The sequence below is a fragment of the Herpailurus yagouaroundi genome, unplaced genomic scaffold, assembly GCF_014898765.1.
Source record: "Herpailurus yagouaroundi ecotype Mexico unplaced genomic scaffold, PumYag 141, whole genome shotgun sequence".
NCBI classification, from domain to species: domain Eukaryota; kingdom Metazoa; phylum Chordata; class Mammalia; order Carnivora; family Felidae; genus Herpailurus; species Herpailurus yagouaroundi.
In genome coordinates this window covers 39,684,093-39,700,477 of record NW_024412396.1, presented here as the reverse complement: position 1 = coordinate 39,700,477, position 16,385 = coordinate 39,684,093, and the positions used below count along the sequence as shown (strand labels likewise).

The window sequence follows — 16,385 nt, the reverse complement described above, 5'->3', positions numbered from 1 at the left end:
TCAGGCTCTGTGCTGACAGCTCGGAGCCTGGAGCCTACTTTGGATTCTGTGTCTACCTCTCTGCCCCAACCCCGCTCACACTCTGTCTCGGTGTCTCTCTCTCAAAAATAAACATTAAAAAAAAAAAAAAAAAAAGAATAGTTTTGCAAGTAAAAAGCCTAGGAATCTGTTCGTAAATACAAATCAGCTGATTCTGTTTTTGCTTTAAAACTTTATTTTTTTAAGTAATCTTCACACCCAACGTGGGGCTCAAACTCACAACCCCAAGATCAAGAATCGCATGTTCTACTGACTGAGCCAGCGAGGTGCCCTACAAGTCAGCTGATTCGAAAATAACAATGGCTGCCGTAGACTAAGTTTAGCCATTTTGGTGGATTACAGTTGGTCAATTCTTAATTAATGTTCTGTCGAGCAATGACTTAAATTAAATGCTCAGCTGACCCAAAATATAGCCTTGACTTGTCCTAATTTGACGGCCTAATTTATCTGTACCTGACTGCTGCCCGGTGAGAGCAGCAAGTCCCTCGTCTTCCTGCTGTGAGCTGCCATTCAAGGCTCTGGCACCTTCTTTGCCACCGTCAGTGCCTGGGGATAGCAGCAGCTTTACCTAGAATGAGCCGATTTTTATGTTACTACTTATAAATTTCAAAGGCTGTATGAAGAGTATCTTGGTTCATAGGAACAGGTAGGAAATGAAGATATGGGACCCCTTTCCTTTTAATATTAATATTACACGATTAATAATTATTTTTAATATAATGATTATTAATATTAATATGGAGATTCTTTATTGGGTGCATTTATAGCAGAGCTAACGGCAGAAATAAAGCCTTAGTAAAGACCAAGACTGGTGGGGGGGAGCAGGGGAGAGGTCAGTATTGGAAATAAAACGGCCTAATTCGGGGCTTCCTAACACTTCTCAAATGAAACATGCAAAAAAAAAAAAAAAAGCTAAAAACCACCGCTGAGCTACCAGGCTGTTACTGTGTGCACACTTTCGCTTTTGCAGAGTGTTTTACAAAATTTAGTCATCCCTCCTCGTCACTCTGTGGAGCTGGTTGGCAGATTATCCCCAGAATTGGAAACACAGAGGACAAATCTGCCTCCGGGGGTCATTCATTACTGAGCATTTATCTTTCACTGCACATATTGACTCTTCTGTTAGTGCAGAGCTGACTGGCCTATTATCTCAGGACTTTCCAAAAATAAAGGTATCCTTTTTAGTAAAGCCATGCTTTCTTTGGTTTGTGTCCATATGGCCTACTTGCGTGGAATGAAAAAAATACCGCCCCCGCCCCCTCCCTTCAGATTTCTGGTGACACGCCTGGTTCCAGGTACACAGAAAAGGGTGGAGGCTTTTGAAACTGGCCAGGGGAGGAACACAAGTATCAATGCTGGGAGAGGCCAAACCATGTGGCCCTGGATACAAAGCAAAGGTGAGGTGCTGGGGTCCCTCCCTCTCCCCACGACTGTCAGGTCTTATTCTGCATCACAGAGGGGCAGATTAAAACTGACAGCTGCTTACTAAGCAAGAGGAAGAGCTGCTGAACTGGGCATGGCAGCCCGCTATCAAATGACTTGGGCCTGACCGTATATGGGCAGAAGCTTCTCCAATTATCTAGCACTATCCATTCTTAGACACAGTGGGCACTTGGCGGATTAATTCAGTGATGCCCACCACCGCTTCTGGTTTCTCTAGAAGAGGATGATTAAAAGTGCACAGAGACATTTGAATTTCAACTCGCTCCTCCCTAGTCCTCTGTGCTGAGGCTGATCTGGAGCCAACGTTAAATCCTAGGCTGGCGGCCCCCAACGGCTGCACAGCCAGAGCATACCAAGGACTCATGTTGCCCAAGGAAACCATAATGAAGAAGGAATGGTCACTGTTATAAACAACAACAACGAACCACATATGGTAGTAAAAATAGTAATAATCGTAACAGTGACCACTTCTAAGAGCCTTCTTTATACATTCTTACAAATCAACACAGACAACAATTAATGGAAAGTAGGTTTATCCTCAGGTGAGGAAGGCTTAAGGAGGCAAGGCAAAGTGCTGTGGCCCCAGAGCACTCTATTGGTGGGGTTAGGAATCAAACCTATGTCTACCACTGTACATGGTCAAATCTTCCTGAGTACGAAGTCACAATGTTTTGAATAGGACATGCAGTCAAAACGTAAACAGAACACAGTTTGGGAGCAGCTCAGGAAAGCCAGGATGTTGCTTCTCCATTACTTGCACGGATGACTGACTCAACAGTAATAATCACTGCCGCGTCATGTTCATGTACACAAAGATCGTTCTTGGCCAGAAACCAGTCTTTAACTCTAGTATGTTTTGCCAGGGTTCTAATGATGTATGGACGGCTCAGCAGAGATACTGTCACCATGGGAAAACCAGCTCAAAATCCCCCTTGAAAGTGAGCACACGCAGCATACACCAATCTCTCTCTCTCTCTCTCTCTCTTAAGAATTTCAACTACTAATGCACTTGGGTTATATTCTCAGTGCAGTCGAGACTTACATAGGCTGGTTTATAGGGAGTGCTGGAATCTGAGGGGATGGTTTGTACATTCCTATCACTTCCCATTTGTTTGTAGCGATGCTTGGGGCAGGAAGGGCTGTCAGGAACATGCCATGAGTGGTCCTCAGAAATGGATTTCCCTGAAACAAAACACAGCAAGTGACAGTCCATTCTCTCCAACCAAAGGATTCATACTTAGTTACACAAAAAAAGGTCATGGGTAACATGGCATCAGGTTATAGTATAATATGAGTTCTGCAGCTTTCCTTGCAAAGCATGCACATTTGCAAAATGTCAGTATGCCCCAGAAGGGAATGAAATGAGAGTCATGCAACTGAGCAGCATTGTGCCTTCACTAGATGGGTTCACGATGGAGCACAACAAACACAGGATTTTTTGAAGATGAATGGTGTTTTGGAGCCGGGCGTCTAGTGGCGGGGACACTGGCAGCGAGGCCAGGTCAAAGGGCCAGAAGGACTGAAGACCCCTCAGGAGTGGGGGAGAGCGAACGTCAGGATGGACCTGGGGGCCAGAGGGCCGCTCGTGGCGCTACCCCACCACTGCACATGGCGACGGGGCAGGGAACATAGGTTAGAACTGCAAATCAAGGAAAGGAAGGTTTCTTCTCCTGTGGCTAATGCAACAGTACTTTTACCCCTGCCCACCCATCCTCTTCCCAGGAAGCACCGTAAGCAAGGAAGGAAGGGGTTGCAAACCAAGCCACCGTGAAGAAAGCTTGGTCTATGCCGAAGAACTTCAGTTAGATGGCGGGGGGTGGGGGGCGGGGATTAAAGTTTTAAAAGACACCATGAAGAATTCCCTTCTGCACAGGCCTGAGGGGCAGGAGAAGGACAGCACGGAGACTGCTCCTGTCTGGGCGGGGTTCTGTAAGGAGCACGCAGGTATGTGTGAGTACGGCAGTGTAAATACACCATGACACAAGGACCAAGGCGCATGGTGTCCACAGAAGGCAGAGGTCAGACATGACATGGGAGCGAGGTTTAGGATGCAGTGTTCGCCACAGGAGGCTGCCATGTTGAGACACATGCACGGTCAGGGGCCTACCAGAAGACGCTTTCAAAGTTTTTGTGGTCATTTTAAGATAGGCCTCAGGATTTTCAGGGATTTCTACATCTGAAAAAGAATAATGTCATTTTCCTCACCGCAGGCATCTGTAGATGAATGCCCAAGTATTAAGTTAAAACAGTAGAAACATTGTCAGCTGGGAGGAGAAGAAACCTTATTAAAAGGTTTAAAAAACCGAAAGGATTTTTTTCAGCCGACTCTTGACGGTTTGAAGCCGTTGTGGGAGAGGGGGGAGTCCACGGAAAGAATGGAGACAATCTACCAATGCTCTGAAGAACTCAACTGAAAAGTTCACTGATGAGCCTCCCAGACAGCCAGAGCCATCAGAGAATAGCCTTAATGTCCCCAGGTGAATTTCGTTCCTTTTTCCCTTTCATTCCACCTGTCATAGGAATGAGCCACTCTCAGGGAAGTCAAAGTGGGCAGGACAGAACACAAGAAGCCACAGAGGTCTGGGTCAGCCATGAGCTGGACTCTGGGTCATCCAGAGATGGCCATGTTGCTACAGTGCTAAAAACATAACCAAGTGGGTCAATGTCAAGGGCTCTGGAAACAGGGGCTGTTACCTGATAGTGCACTGTAGTATGGGCCTTCCTCATCATCTTCGTGAGAGGAGGAGCCCCCCACGTCACCTGTGTGATCCCACTCCAGAGGGATGGAGTCCACGCTGACGGGGGTCTCACAGCCAGACCGCTCGGGCCCCGGCGCCGGGGGCACCAGATGACAAAGGGACTGAGGGGAAGAGGGTTCCTCGCTCTCTCTCCTTTTGCGCCAAGAGTCAGCCTGGATCTCTCTGGGGTCCTCCATGTCCGTTTCATTCTCGGAGGCCTCTTTTTCATCTTCCAAGCCCTAAAGTGGGGATGTCCAGTTTTCAGAATGAACCACATTAGAGGCTTGCAGCTGTGAGGTGCACGGGGAGTCTGCCTTGTCTGGCAGTTCCTGAAAATGGCCACTGCCCACATTTCTGTGGCCGCTTTAAAAAAGAATCGGGTTAGGTGCACCTGGGTGGTTCAGTTGGTTAAGCGTCAGAGTCTTGATTTTGGCTCAGGTCAGGATCTCACGGTTTGTGAGATGAAGTCCTGTGTCAGACTCTGCACTGGTAGCATGGGGCCTGCTTGGGATTCTCTCTCTCCCTCTCTCCCTCTGCCCCTCCCCTGGTCACTCTCTCAAAATAAGTAAACTTAAAAAAATTTTTTTTTAAAGAAAAAAGAATCAGGTTCCCAGGGCCTAGTTGTGATTATTCTAATTTAGACGCTTTAGTGTGAGGCCCAGAATCTGTATTTTCGGCAAAGCCCAGCCTCTTTCCTAGGAGAAACCTGACATTTGATGGTCTAAGTTAAACAAGTTTCCCTAGAAGAAAATGGAGGCCAACATTTTATTCGTGGTTAATGGTAGGTTTCTCCAAGAATTAGAAAATTTTAAATAAAAAAAAAAATGTAAGGCCATTAAGAGTATTCTGGCTAAGATTCACAACTTCATGACTGTATGTACCAGGTTCTTTCTTTCTTACCCCTCCATCTTATTGTTCAGGATGCAGAACCTTATTCTTCCTATGTTGTAATGCCTTGGTTTAAGAGAAATGCCTAGAAACTGCTACATTTAGAAATGAGGAACCTATGGTGACTTTTAAGGCTATGTCTGATGAAGAAATAACCATCAAGTTAGCCAGTTGGAGACACAAAAAAGGAAAAAATGGCCAGTTGTGTTGCTCAATATGGTTATCATGAAAGCTTCTGGCACACAAAGGCAATGAACTTTGAATAGTGGCCTGAATGCCACCTCAACTTCCCAGAAGGTCCCTCTGCCAAGGGAAACTTCACAGTTGCTATGGGAAACTGGTGCTTTTGTCACTTCACAGGTGAGAACAGGGGTGCCCGGGTGGCTCAGTGTCAGCTAAGCGTCCAATTCTTGATTTTGGCTCAGGTCATGATCTCATGGTTTGTGAGTTCGAGCCCTATGTTGGGCTCTGTGCTGACAGTGTGGGGCCTGCTTGGGGTTCTCTCTCTTCCTCTCTCTCTCTCTGCCTTTCCCCCTGCTCATGCTCTCTCTCTGCTTCAAAATAAATAAATAAACTTAAAAAAAAAAAGTTCAAAGGTGAGAAGAAGGCACCAGAAAGGCACAAATATTAAAAGCTCCCGACACTGGGGCACCTGGGTGGCTCGGTAGGTCGAGCATCCGACTTTGACTCAGGTCATGATCTCACAGCTCGTGAGTCTGAGCCCCACGTCGGGCTCTGTGCTGACAGCTCGGAGCCTGGAGCCTGCGTCTCCCTCTCTCTCTCTCTGCCCCTCCCCCACTCACACTCAGTCTCTCTCTCTCTCTCTCTCTCTCTCTCAAAACGAACAACTTTTTAAGGCTCCCAGACACTAAGAGGAAAAGGCCAACACATTCCCAAATTAGTACCGTAAGCAAAACCAGAACATATATCCGCATATCCTACGGGTGCTGACACATGTCAGGAGAGCCCTGGGCTGAGGAACACAAAGAAAACAGTTGAGGGGCGCAAAAACTTTCAGAAATGCCGTCCCTTCCATCGGGTAACGGGAGCCCCCAAGTTAAGTGTGACTCTGGGGTAATAAAAGCAGAAACAGAACGGTTTTGCTCTCCTTTTTACCATAAGATACGTCACAGCTGACCAGTACATAGGTTTCCAGCTCTGTAAAAATTTGGCCAGACGTCAAGTGTGCGGAGCCCATTCGGTGAACCGTCAAGTTTGCGCAGCCCGGAGGCGCTCCGCACGAGCGTGCGCTCCCCTTACCGGAGCGCGGGAGGTCAGCCGGCGGTGGAACCGCGAGACGCGGCCGAAGACCTCCTGGCAGTAGCGGTGCAGCTCCTCCAGCTCGTCCTCGATCAGCACGGCGTCCAGGGGCTCGCTCTTCTGAATCAGCTGCTCCCCGAACACGATGAGCTGATCGATCTTGTTGGTATTTAATGTAATTTCCTGTTGGAAACCCTATTCAGAATAGGAGAGAGAGACGATTTCAAAGAAGGAAAGTTTCCCTGAGGATCCAGACGATGTCTACTTCGTTCTTTCACCCAGGACGCGAGCTTCATCGATTTTTTAACAAAGCGACAATAAAGATTTAGATAATTTAAAATGACTGTAGGGGGGCGCCCGGGTGGCTCAGTGGGTTGAGGGTCCGACTTCGGCTCGGGTCATGATCTTGTGGGTGTGGGTTCGACCCCTGCACTGGGCCCTCTGCTGTCAGCGCAGAGCCCGCCGCCTCCTTCGGATCCTCTGTCCCCCAATCTCTCTCTGCCCCTTCCCCGCATGCACTCTCTCTCTCAAAAATAAATAAACATGAAAAAAATAAATAAATAAAACGATTGTGCGTATTTTTTCCCTCTCCCTTCTTGGCACTGACTTTTGCAATTAAAATAATTCTACACTTGATCTTAGCCAAAAGGCCAAGAAGCGGTTACAATTAAAATAATTCTAAAAGTTTGGCAAGGACAGACATCTACTGCCGTTGGGTGTGAGGGCCAAAACTTGTCTTACTGACACTGAGTGGAAACAAAATTTCTCATAATAAACCACCCGTGGGCATTTGGTCCTGCTGACCCAATAATCACCGCATTGGTGCCGTTACATTAAGGAAGGCAAGGGGCGCCTGGGTGGCTCAGTCGGGGTTAAGCGGCCGACTTCGGCTCAGGTCATGATCTCGCGGTCCGTGAGTTCGAGCCCTGCATCGGGCTCTGTGCTGACAGCTCAGAGCCTGGAGCCTGTTTCAGATTCTGTGTCTCCCTCTCTCTGACCCTCCCCCGTTCATGCTTTGTCTCTCTCTGTCTCAAAAATAAACATTTAAAAATAAATAAATAAATAAATTAAAAAAAAAAAAAGGGAAGGCAAATTTCTATTTTTCAACTTCTTTTAAAAGCCCAGGAGGGAATTACAGTAAAATTAAAGCGAAATGCACATATTTGAGACAGCAGAAGAGGTCTGTTCATGAACCCACTCTTGATACATCTGTTCTTCCTGCCACACCCCGCACGTTGCACTCTGACTCAAGAGCTGGGGAAAGAGCACCTTGTGAAGTTCTGTTTGGAACCCCGTGGATGATTATAAATGACAAAGAATACAGAGCCTCATGCCAGTGGCCCCTTGACTGTAAGGAACAGTATCCTCTCTCGTGACAACCCTGCGGGACACAGGTGGGGTCAGCCTGGCTGCTTTAACAATTCTGGAATGTGCTCTCAGGGTGTCAGGTGAAGTTTGTGCTTGGCCGGCTCTCCCCTGCAGAGGTGCGTTCTCCCGAGAGGGGCCGTGGGTGCAGGCCTTACATTCAACTGGCGCATCTTGTCGTCGGCGTCGCTCTCCGAGAAGTGCTCCACGTTGGTCAGCTGCAGGTCCATCTCCGTGAGCCACACGAGAACGCTCTCCCGGGTCCCCTCGAATTCTTCCCTCTGGTTGGTGAAATGCTGCAGAAGAGAACCGGGTGTTTGGGTGGATGGCAGAAGACAGTTCAGCAAGGTTACTTTTGGCCAAGACGAAAGGGTACCCCAGGAGACCCACAGGGCATCAGGGCCAGTGTGGGGTTGGGAGCCCGGGCTCTGCTCCTGGCTGTGGGATCACAAACAAGTGCCCCAACTTCTCTGAGCCTTCGCGTCTTTGTGGGCAAGTGAGGGTGTGGGACCGCGGACTGCGACGTTTCGGGTCCTTTCAGCAATTCTGTAATTCTCCAAGTCAGTGATTTTCCCAACCTGCCCTTTGAGGAACGCCCTCAAAGTCCGGGCCAGGCACCTTGCCTGTTTTTACCTGTTAGCCTTCTGTGGAAGCTTTTGCTTAACAGAAAGATTTAGTAGCTTCGAGATGGAAAAGTATGGATGTCAGGGTTAAGCCTGGCCTAGTGCCCCATTTGCCTTCACTGAGGTAATCCTGAATGTGTGCCCTCAGAGAAAGAAGACCCAGATTTATCACCTCCAATTAAGGATGCCTCTTGGGTTACCACCTTAGAGATGGGCAGCCGATTCTCAGACAGCCAGCATTCAGTGCCAAATGACCAGTCACAGTCAAATCGGTGGGAGATAAGGAAATTAATGCATGGGGGGTTGTCTGAAAGGCTAGCCCACTCCTTCTTGAGGGTTAAAAAAAAAAAAAAAAAAAAAAAAGCCCAGATTTTCATCATCTTTGAATGATTTCAAGAATGTTCTGCCCTGAGAACAGAAGCAGGGGTTAAAATTACTTGCTGCAGCCATAGACCACACTGGCCCGGTCAGTTTGCAACTAGACTCACAAAGGTTAACACCCCAAGCCTTCCACATTCCAGAAATCTCAGGTGAATGCCTATTAGATTTAAAAATCCAACCCAACCTTTGAGGTTAGGTCAATGTGCTCAGAAATTCGGAGGATAATCACTGTCCCCAAGCTCCACAATGCAGAGGGGGCTCTGTCTCCAGCTCTCACAGTGCAAGAACCAACGGGACACACAAAAACGGGCAGATGGGCAAGGCGGGGCCTCTTTCCAGGCGAAGAGGCACCTTTGCCATACCGGGTAATGGTGGCGGCCCAGGCTCTGGGCAGTCTGTGAGCCAACGTGCAGGCCTTCCGGGTATCCAGAATTGGAAAAATGATGCGCTTGTTACCACAACTCACATAACCAGGCCCCGCCTAAGAAGCCTATTCTTGGGCAAACAACCTCTTTAAAAAACATGAATGCTGGCAGCTTCGGCTTAAAGCAAAGGGAAGGCCAACTGGGAGAACGTTCAGGTAGCTGAGGCCAGAAATGAAGTCTACCCATGGCTTCTCTCTAAGCCCAATACCGCACATCGCTTCTCCCCGAAAGGCTACAAGTAAGGCGGGTGATGTAGACAAGGTTACTCTGAGTCTCCGCAGGACGGCCGTGACCCGCTTCTGGAGGTTGTCCCAGCGCTGGTTGCCCTCGTGTACCATCTGCTTCAGCTTGCTGGCCGTGTCCGTGCGGTTCTCCCGGGCCAGCCGCCGGTACTGCTTGTTGATGAGCTCCAGCTGCGTGAGCCTCTCGTGGATCTGCCGCTGGAAGGCCTGCGACACACGGGCCGCGTCAGTGCCAAGGCACGCGGGGGGCCAGCCCGCCCCCTCCCCGGCCCCAGACGGCCCGCCTCGAGGGCTTACCCCCCCAGGCTGAAGTGGCGGCGGAGAGCCTGCTTCACCTGCCCTGATGCTAAAGAACGGCCTCTCAAGTTCACCGCGTGCCGCGTCTTGCCCGGCAAAGCGGACTCAGCAGCTGCCGGTAGGCTGCGGACTGCGCCGCCCTGGCCAGAGGTCAGGGGAGCCAGCCCCTTAAGGGAGTCACCTGAATTGCCCAGAGGCTTGATTCCCAGGAGCAGCGGGCTGGAGGGGGGCCCTTACCTCGAACCTCTTCAGCTCTTCTTTGGCATTTGTGTACAACACCTCTGAGGAATTCGGGTAGGCTGCTGTCCTCTCGGCTGACTTGAGCCAGTCCTCAAAGCGGGAGTAATCATCTAGAAATTTCTGCCACAGACGCCACGTCTCTTCGATTCTGATAGGAGGAAAGCACCTCAATATAAGCCAGCCATTTCAACAATGAGCTTCCATTTTTTTCCCCCCTCCCTTGATGGGCCCAATTCCCGACACCCCTCGCACTGGCACTGTTTAGGGGAAGAGACCCTGATATCCCTCTTCTAAGAAATAACCAGAAACATCCCCTTCTCGGTCAGGACACCTTCTGTCTAGGACTGCCCTTCAGAGTTCCTGAAGTTCACAGAGGTTAGCAGGCAGGAGACAGAGCTCCCACTACTTTGTGGCTAGGGACACAGAGGCACAGTGGCCAGCGTGGTTACACCTCAAGGCCCAGGACTGCTGGGGAAAGCTGTTGCTCTGATTATATTTTTTTCTTGAATAATTCACTTCATGCGCACTGGTCACACCTACTGAGCCTTCTCTGCCAACAGCCTTGGAAGCGGAGTGAACAGAACACAGCTACTCTTCCTGAGATCAGAAGGACGCATGGAGTCTGGCTGACCATGTTCAAAACGTTTAGGGGCGGCTCGTTTCTTACTTCATTCGCCGTTCCATTGACATGGCGCAGATGTTCCTCCAGCGTCTGTCCAGGCTTCTGGTGGTCTGCTGGATGGAGTCACACTCGGTCTCGTTGGCACAGGCATCGGAGTCGTGCAGTAGGACATCGCAGATGTTAAACACAGATTCCACCCCTGCGCTGTGTTGTTCGATGTCTCGCTGCAGGTCCTACGGTTTTAATAGAGCAAGGAGCGCCGTGAGGTGGTGGTGGTGGTGGTGGAAAGATTGGCATCAGAGGATCTCCACTCCCCCGAGACCCTCTTCTAGCCCAGGGGGCACAGGCCTCATGCACGTCCACCTTGAGATCAGTAACGATGACTACGTCCCCCCCACCTCTGCACAACCCTTGTGCCGTAGCACCCGGCAAAGCTTCAACACTGGCAACAACGGGGTTTATTTGTTGAACTGGCTAGAGGGGGTAGGAGATCAAAGGGTACCCTCTTCTGAGAGCCCACTGCCCCACAGACTCTGGGGAGGCATGGCATCCACCCAATATCACCGGACCACAAGGGCCTCCCATTTAGACATGGCTCCTGGGAGGTCTTCCTTGGGAATCTCTTCAGAAGGACCTAAAACTTCAGCAATAGAAACTCTTAACTTTTTATGGGTCACAGAATTCTCCAATCTACTGAGACCTTTGGTCCATCTTCACACACCCCCCTCCCCCCCACCCCCCCCCCCCCCCACCCCGCAAATCATGCATGCAGCTGCATGCTGTCCACAGCCTCTCCATGAGCCCATCCTAGGGCTCCATAGCCCCAAAGGAAGAGTCTGGGAGTAGAGACCCCACTTCCCCAACGGATGGGGTCCGAATGAGGGGGCAGGGTCTCTCTGGAGTCTTGTGCCAAACACTGCTACAGTTCCTAGATTCAGCAAAAAGAGAATTCGTGAAGAGACAATGCATGGTTATGGGGAAAAATGGAAAACCTGTTTAAGAATAAACACAGCTTTGGGGTGCCTGGGTGGCTCAATCGGTTAAGAGTCTGACTCTTGGCCGTTGAGCGTCCGACTTCAGCTCAGGTCATGTTCTCATGGCTCTTGAGACTGAGCCCCATGTTGGGCTCTGTGCTGACAGCTCAGAGCCTGGAGCCTGCTTGGGATTCTGTGTCTCCCCCTCTCTCTACCCCTCCCACACTCATGCTCTGTCTCTCTCTGTCTCAAAACTAAATAAACAACAACAACAACAAATTAAAAAACAAAATGAGTCCGACTCTTGGTATCGGCACAGGTCACAATCTCGTGGTTTTGTGAATTCGAGCCCCACCTCGGGCTCTGTGCTGACAGTGTGGAGCCTGCTTGGGATTCTCTCCCTCCCACTGCCCGCCCCCCTGCCCCTCCCCCGCTCATGCTGTCTCCGTCTCTCTCAAAAATAAATTAAAAAACTAAAACAAACAAACAAAACCTCTTAAAAAAAGGATAAACACATCATTTTCAGGTATTGCCCAGAGAATACTTCTGCACACCATGGGAGGGCTGGAGGAGGGAGAAAGGAGAAAGGAGGAGCCTGTTTATTTTGCATTCTGGATGAATTAGGCTTCTCCAGGTATCTAACTTCTGTGGTAAGTGAAAACAGACCACGCTGCTAATCTCAGTATCCAAAGGACATTATGAAGACACAGCAAAGACAAAGCTAAATCAGCCACTGTTGGCGTAAGTTCCCCGGGTTAAACTGGAGAGATTATTTTATAAACTGCCTGCCACTGTCTACAGAAAGGCAACATAAAAGTTCATTCTGGGTCACCTCAATTATTTAATCGTTTTGGAAATTACTATTAGATAAGACTAGTATTTTCTTACTTTTCTTCTGATAAATGTACAATTTTGATCATTCTCTGCTCAGGCGGATATGAAAGAATAAAACGTTAATGCTCAAACCACATTTTAAATCAAACAGTTTAAAAAAAAATTTTTTTTTTTTAAATTTGAGAGAGGGAGAGAGAGAGAGAGCACAAGCAGGGGAGAGGGGAAGAGGGAGAGAGAATCTTAAGCAGGTTCCACACTCAGCATAGAGCTCAACATGGGGCTTGATCCCACACCCTGGGATCGTGACCTGAACTGAAACCAAGAGTTAGTCATTCAACCGACTAAGCCTCCCAGGCGCCCATAAATTAAACAGTTTTTAACAGGATCCTAACTGATTAAAAATGAGCACAATGAATTATATTAAGAAAATGTGTTTTCTAGAGGTGCCTGGCTGGCTGGGTTGGGGGAGCTTGTGACTCTTGGTACTGGGTCATGAGTTCGAGTCCCATACTGGGTATAGGGATTACTAAAAGAAATAAACTTAAAAAAAAAATAAATAAAAAGACAGCAGAGGGTGCCTGGGTGGCTCAGTTGGTTAAGCATCCAAGTCCTGATTTTCGCTCAGGTCATGATTCCATGGTTTGTGAGATCAAGCCCCATGTTAGGCTCTGTGCCTGACAGTGGAGAGGTGGAGAGCCTGCCTGGGATTCTGTCTGTCTCTCTCTCAAAATAAATAAATAAACAAAACATTAAAGAACAAAAAAAGAAGAAGAAAGTGCATTTTCTAGTTTGTCACTCTATGTGTCCTATGAAGAGCCATGTACAGGGTGATTTTTTTTTTTTTTTTTAAGCTCTGCAGTCCAGGACAAGTGGCGGAAGTCTTCCTGGGGTCCATGCAAGTACCAGCTTTCAAATTACTAAGGTTTAAATAGAACTCAAGCTTTAAGAATTCTCGCCGGCTCGCAGAATTGTCATGGGCTTCCTAAAATGTATTAGCACTGGTAAATGTCTCTTTTGACTTCATTAAAATAATAAGGAATCCTAACATTGGTGTTATATGAGTAATAGCGGCAGTTTTATTTAAAAAAAAATTTTTTTTTAACATTTATTTTTGAGACAGAGAGAGACACAGCACGAACAGGGGAGGGGCAGAGAGAGAGGGAGACACAGTATCTGAAGCAGGCTCCAGGCTCTGAGTGGTCAGCACAGAGACCGATGCAGGGCTCGAACCCACGGACCGTGAGATCGTGACCTGAGCCGAAGTCGGACACGTAACCGACTGAGCCACCCAGGCACCCCAATAGTGGCAATTTGAACTGAAAAATGGTACCTGCCCCTGACCTCAGCTGGTAGGGTCTGGTTGAAAATTACTGAAAAGGTCCAGTCTATGGATAAATATGAGGGCTGCATATTTTAATAGACTATTTGCAGTTTCTCTACCTTATTTGTTCAGCTTATATTGAATAAAATGGCGATAGAAAACTAACAGACAGGGTGAATGGGAGAGCAAGAAATGAGCTCTGTGATAGTTTATAGACGACTATCAACATTTTGGTTAACCAAATTGCAAAAATTTTCAAAATTTCCAAACCAGACATTTAAAACACGGCAGCATGATCTACGGATTATAATATGCACTAGTTACTTGGTAAAATATAGAGTAGTGAAGCATACTGGAAAAATGCGAACCATTTAAGTGCCAAACGAGGGACATGTTACGGACTAAACCGATCCCACCACTGATTCCCAGTGAGGCATGAGCATGCACAGTAAATTAGATTTCAAAAACTGCCTAAGTGCAATTTGAAGAAGGGGACTTAAGAAACAACACAAGACGATGTAAAAGACTTTTGCCGATGGTTCTGGAAACCGTTTGCGTTGTGTTTCTGTTCCTGAGCAGGTGACCAAGAGCACTGAAGCTGAGAAAGAGTGTTAACAGGGGTGGGAGGAATGAGGAGGAAGATCCAAGGTAAGAGGTCGGGGAGAACACGACCAGGAAGGAGGAGAATACAAAACGAACTAAAAAAATAAGATAAAGGGAGAAAAGAAGAAAGTCAGTCTCGGGGCGGGGGAGGGAGGTGGGGGGCAGAAAATCACGTGGGGTGGGGCTCCCATGGTGGCTCCAGATTGACTCTGGGGGGAGGGGCTTGGGTTGGCAAGCCAGTGGGGCAGGTGGTCGTGGCTTGTGGTTTATGGAGGTTGGTGTTTAGCTGAGTTGGCCTGCGGGGAAGGGGGCTACTGGTAATTACAGAATGGGGGGTACCTAACAGCACCAGCTCCCCATGTTAGCATCTGGCACCCCACAGTGAACCAGGGAGCCAAAGAAAACAGGAGAGAAATGCCCAAGGCTTAATGAAAGTGGTTCATGTTAGAAGTGTCACAAAGGTTGCTACCACTTTCTCTGAAGATGATCTATGCCACAGAAATAACAACGCAACCCTTACTGCTTCAGGATTTCTGCATAAGAGAAACAAAAACGACCCTCATAAGGTTGACCTCTTACCCAGGGTGCTCCCCAGAACATTGCAATGAGGATCTGGGAAACACTTTTGCGGGCTTGAGGGCTTCTGCAGAAGGCACTACTAGATGATCCCAAACTTTTAGGTCTTATTTCTGGAAACAATCATGCAACTTATTATACTTAGTGATAGAAACTCAAGTAAGGTTTTTTTAACAGCCCACATATAATTCTTTTGTGTGACACATTTCTGTTTTTCATGTTTTTCGTGAAGGCTTTAAGGTCTGGTTTTGGTATAATTTTTTTTTTTTAAACAAAAATACTAAAAGTTTGCTCAGGACATGGGTGGTAAGTGGAATTTTGAGTGCCCAAAGATAACCATGTCCTTGTTCCCAGAATCTGTGAATACGTTGGGCTACATGTCAAAGGAGAATTCAAGTTGCCAATTAGCTGACCTATTATCCAGGTGGCCTAGTGTGATTAGGGTCCTTAAAAGTGGCAGAGGGAGGCAGAAGGGTCAGTCAGAGGGAGGAGGGACTGTGAAGGAAAAGCACAGACAGATGCCATGTTGCTGGCTTTGCAGATGGAGGAAGTGGCCATGAGCCAAGCAATGTGGGCGGTCTCCAGAAGCTGGAAAGGGTAAAAAAAATGGGTTCTCCCCTGCGGCTGCCACAAAGAAATGCAGCCCATCTGACACCTTCATCTTAACCCAGGGTCACACTTCTGACCTCCAGAACTGTAAGATAATAAATTGGGGTCTAAGTTGCTAAATTTGTGGTAAATTTGTTAAAGCAATCATAGAAAACTCCTACAACATCTAACTTCCTTACAGTAACGGTAGTCCTAAACACCAACTCTTTAATTGGCTTTGGATTACTACGAGATAAGAACTCCTTGATGGTGATTCTGAGTTCTGTGAAGAGGGAAGCTTCAAATCAACCACAGTGAAATTATGGACCATTTCAATACAGGACCAAACCAGGCCCGGAGGATGGCAGCTGCTCCAAATTGTATCCTTTGGGGGATACAGTCCCTGCAATTTGATGTTTTGGCACACTCAGGTTTATAAAACATTAACACACATTATTGACTCCTGCCAAATTTTTCCTCTTAAAGGAAAAATATACTCAGCTTCTGTTTATCTGAAAAAACTCACCACTCAGGGTGAATTGCTATTTGCAAGACCTGTCTGTAAAGAGACTGCTCAGGGAATTTATCTTAGTGGATCAAACTTGCAAACAAAGCTGATAATGTCCAGTAGCTGTGACTCCACTGAGAAGGCCATTAAAATCCGTTCAATGTCCATTAACATGGTACTTCTATCAGTATTCATTTCTCCACAAAGCAAAGACAGCATTGAGATGGTCTCCATGAAAAAGACATACTTAAATTTCTGAGGCTAAGTATTTTTACTTAGTAGCATTGCTAAATCATACTAATTTGAAAGTCAGAGACTAGGCATTGTTTAAACAGGAATAGTAATAGACCGAATAAAGATCTAAGTCAAGAGTAATGGCTCTATTTTATGGTAGCATGAGATGTCACTTATTCCCGTT

General features: G+C 47.6%; 1 protein-coding gene across 10 annotated transcripts in view; it reads right to left on the bottom strand.

Moving 5' to 3' along the window:
* SYNE2 (spectrin repeat containing nuclear envelope protein 2) overlaps nt 1-16,385 on the bottom strand; it is a 342,419-nt gene that overhangs the window by 7,844 nt on the left and 318,190 nt on the right. For 9 of the 10 annotated variants that reach the window (XM_040477361.1, XM_040477354.1, XM_040477357.1 and 6 more), the window contains 9 exons: nt 10,609-10,796; nt 9,939-10,089; nt 9,429-9,611; nt 7,892-8,029; nt 6,369-6,563; nt 4,177-4,459; nt 3,590-3,658; nt 2,525-2,664; nt 493-607 (listed from right to left, as the gene is read on the bottom strand). In XM_040477361.1, the coding sequence (XP_040333295.1) occupies nt 493-607; nt 2,525-2,664; nt 3,590-3,658; nt 4,177-4,459; nt 6,369-6,563; nt 7,892-8,029; nt 9,429-9,611; nt 9,939-10,089; nt 10,609-10,796 (1,462 nt within the window). The remainder of the gene's footprint in view (nt 1-492; nt 608-2,524; nt 2,665-3,589; nt 3,659-4,176; nt 4,460-6,368; nt 6,564-7,891; nt 8,030-9,428; nt 9,612-9,938; nt 10,090-10,608; nt 10,797-16,385) is intronic. The other variant, XM_040477359.1, reaches the window with a different exon arrangement.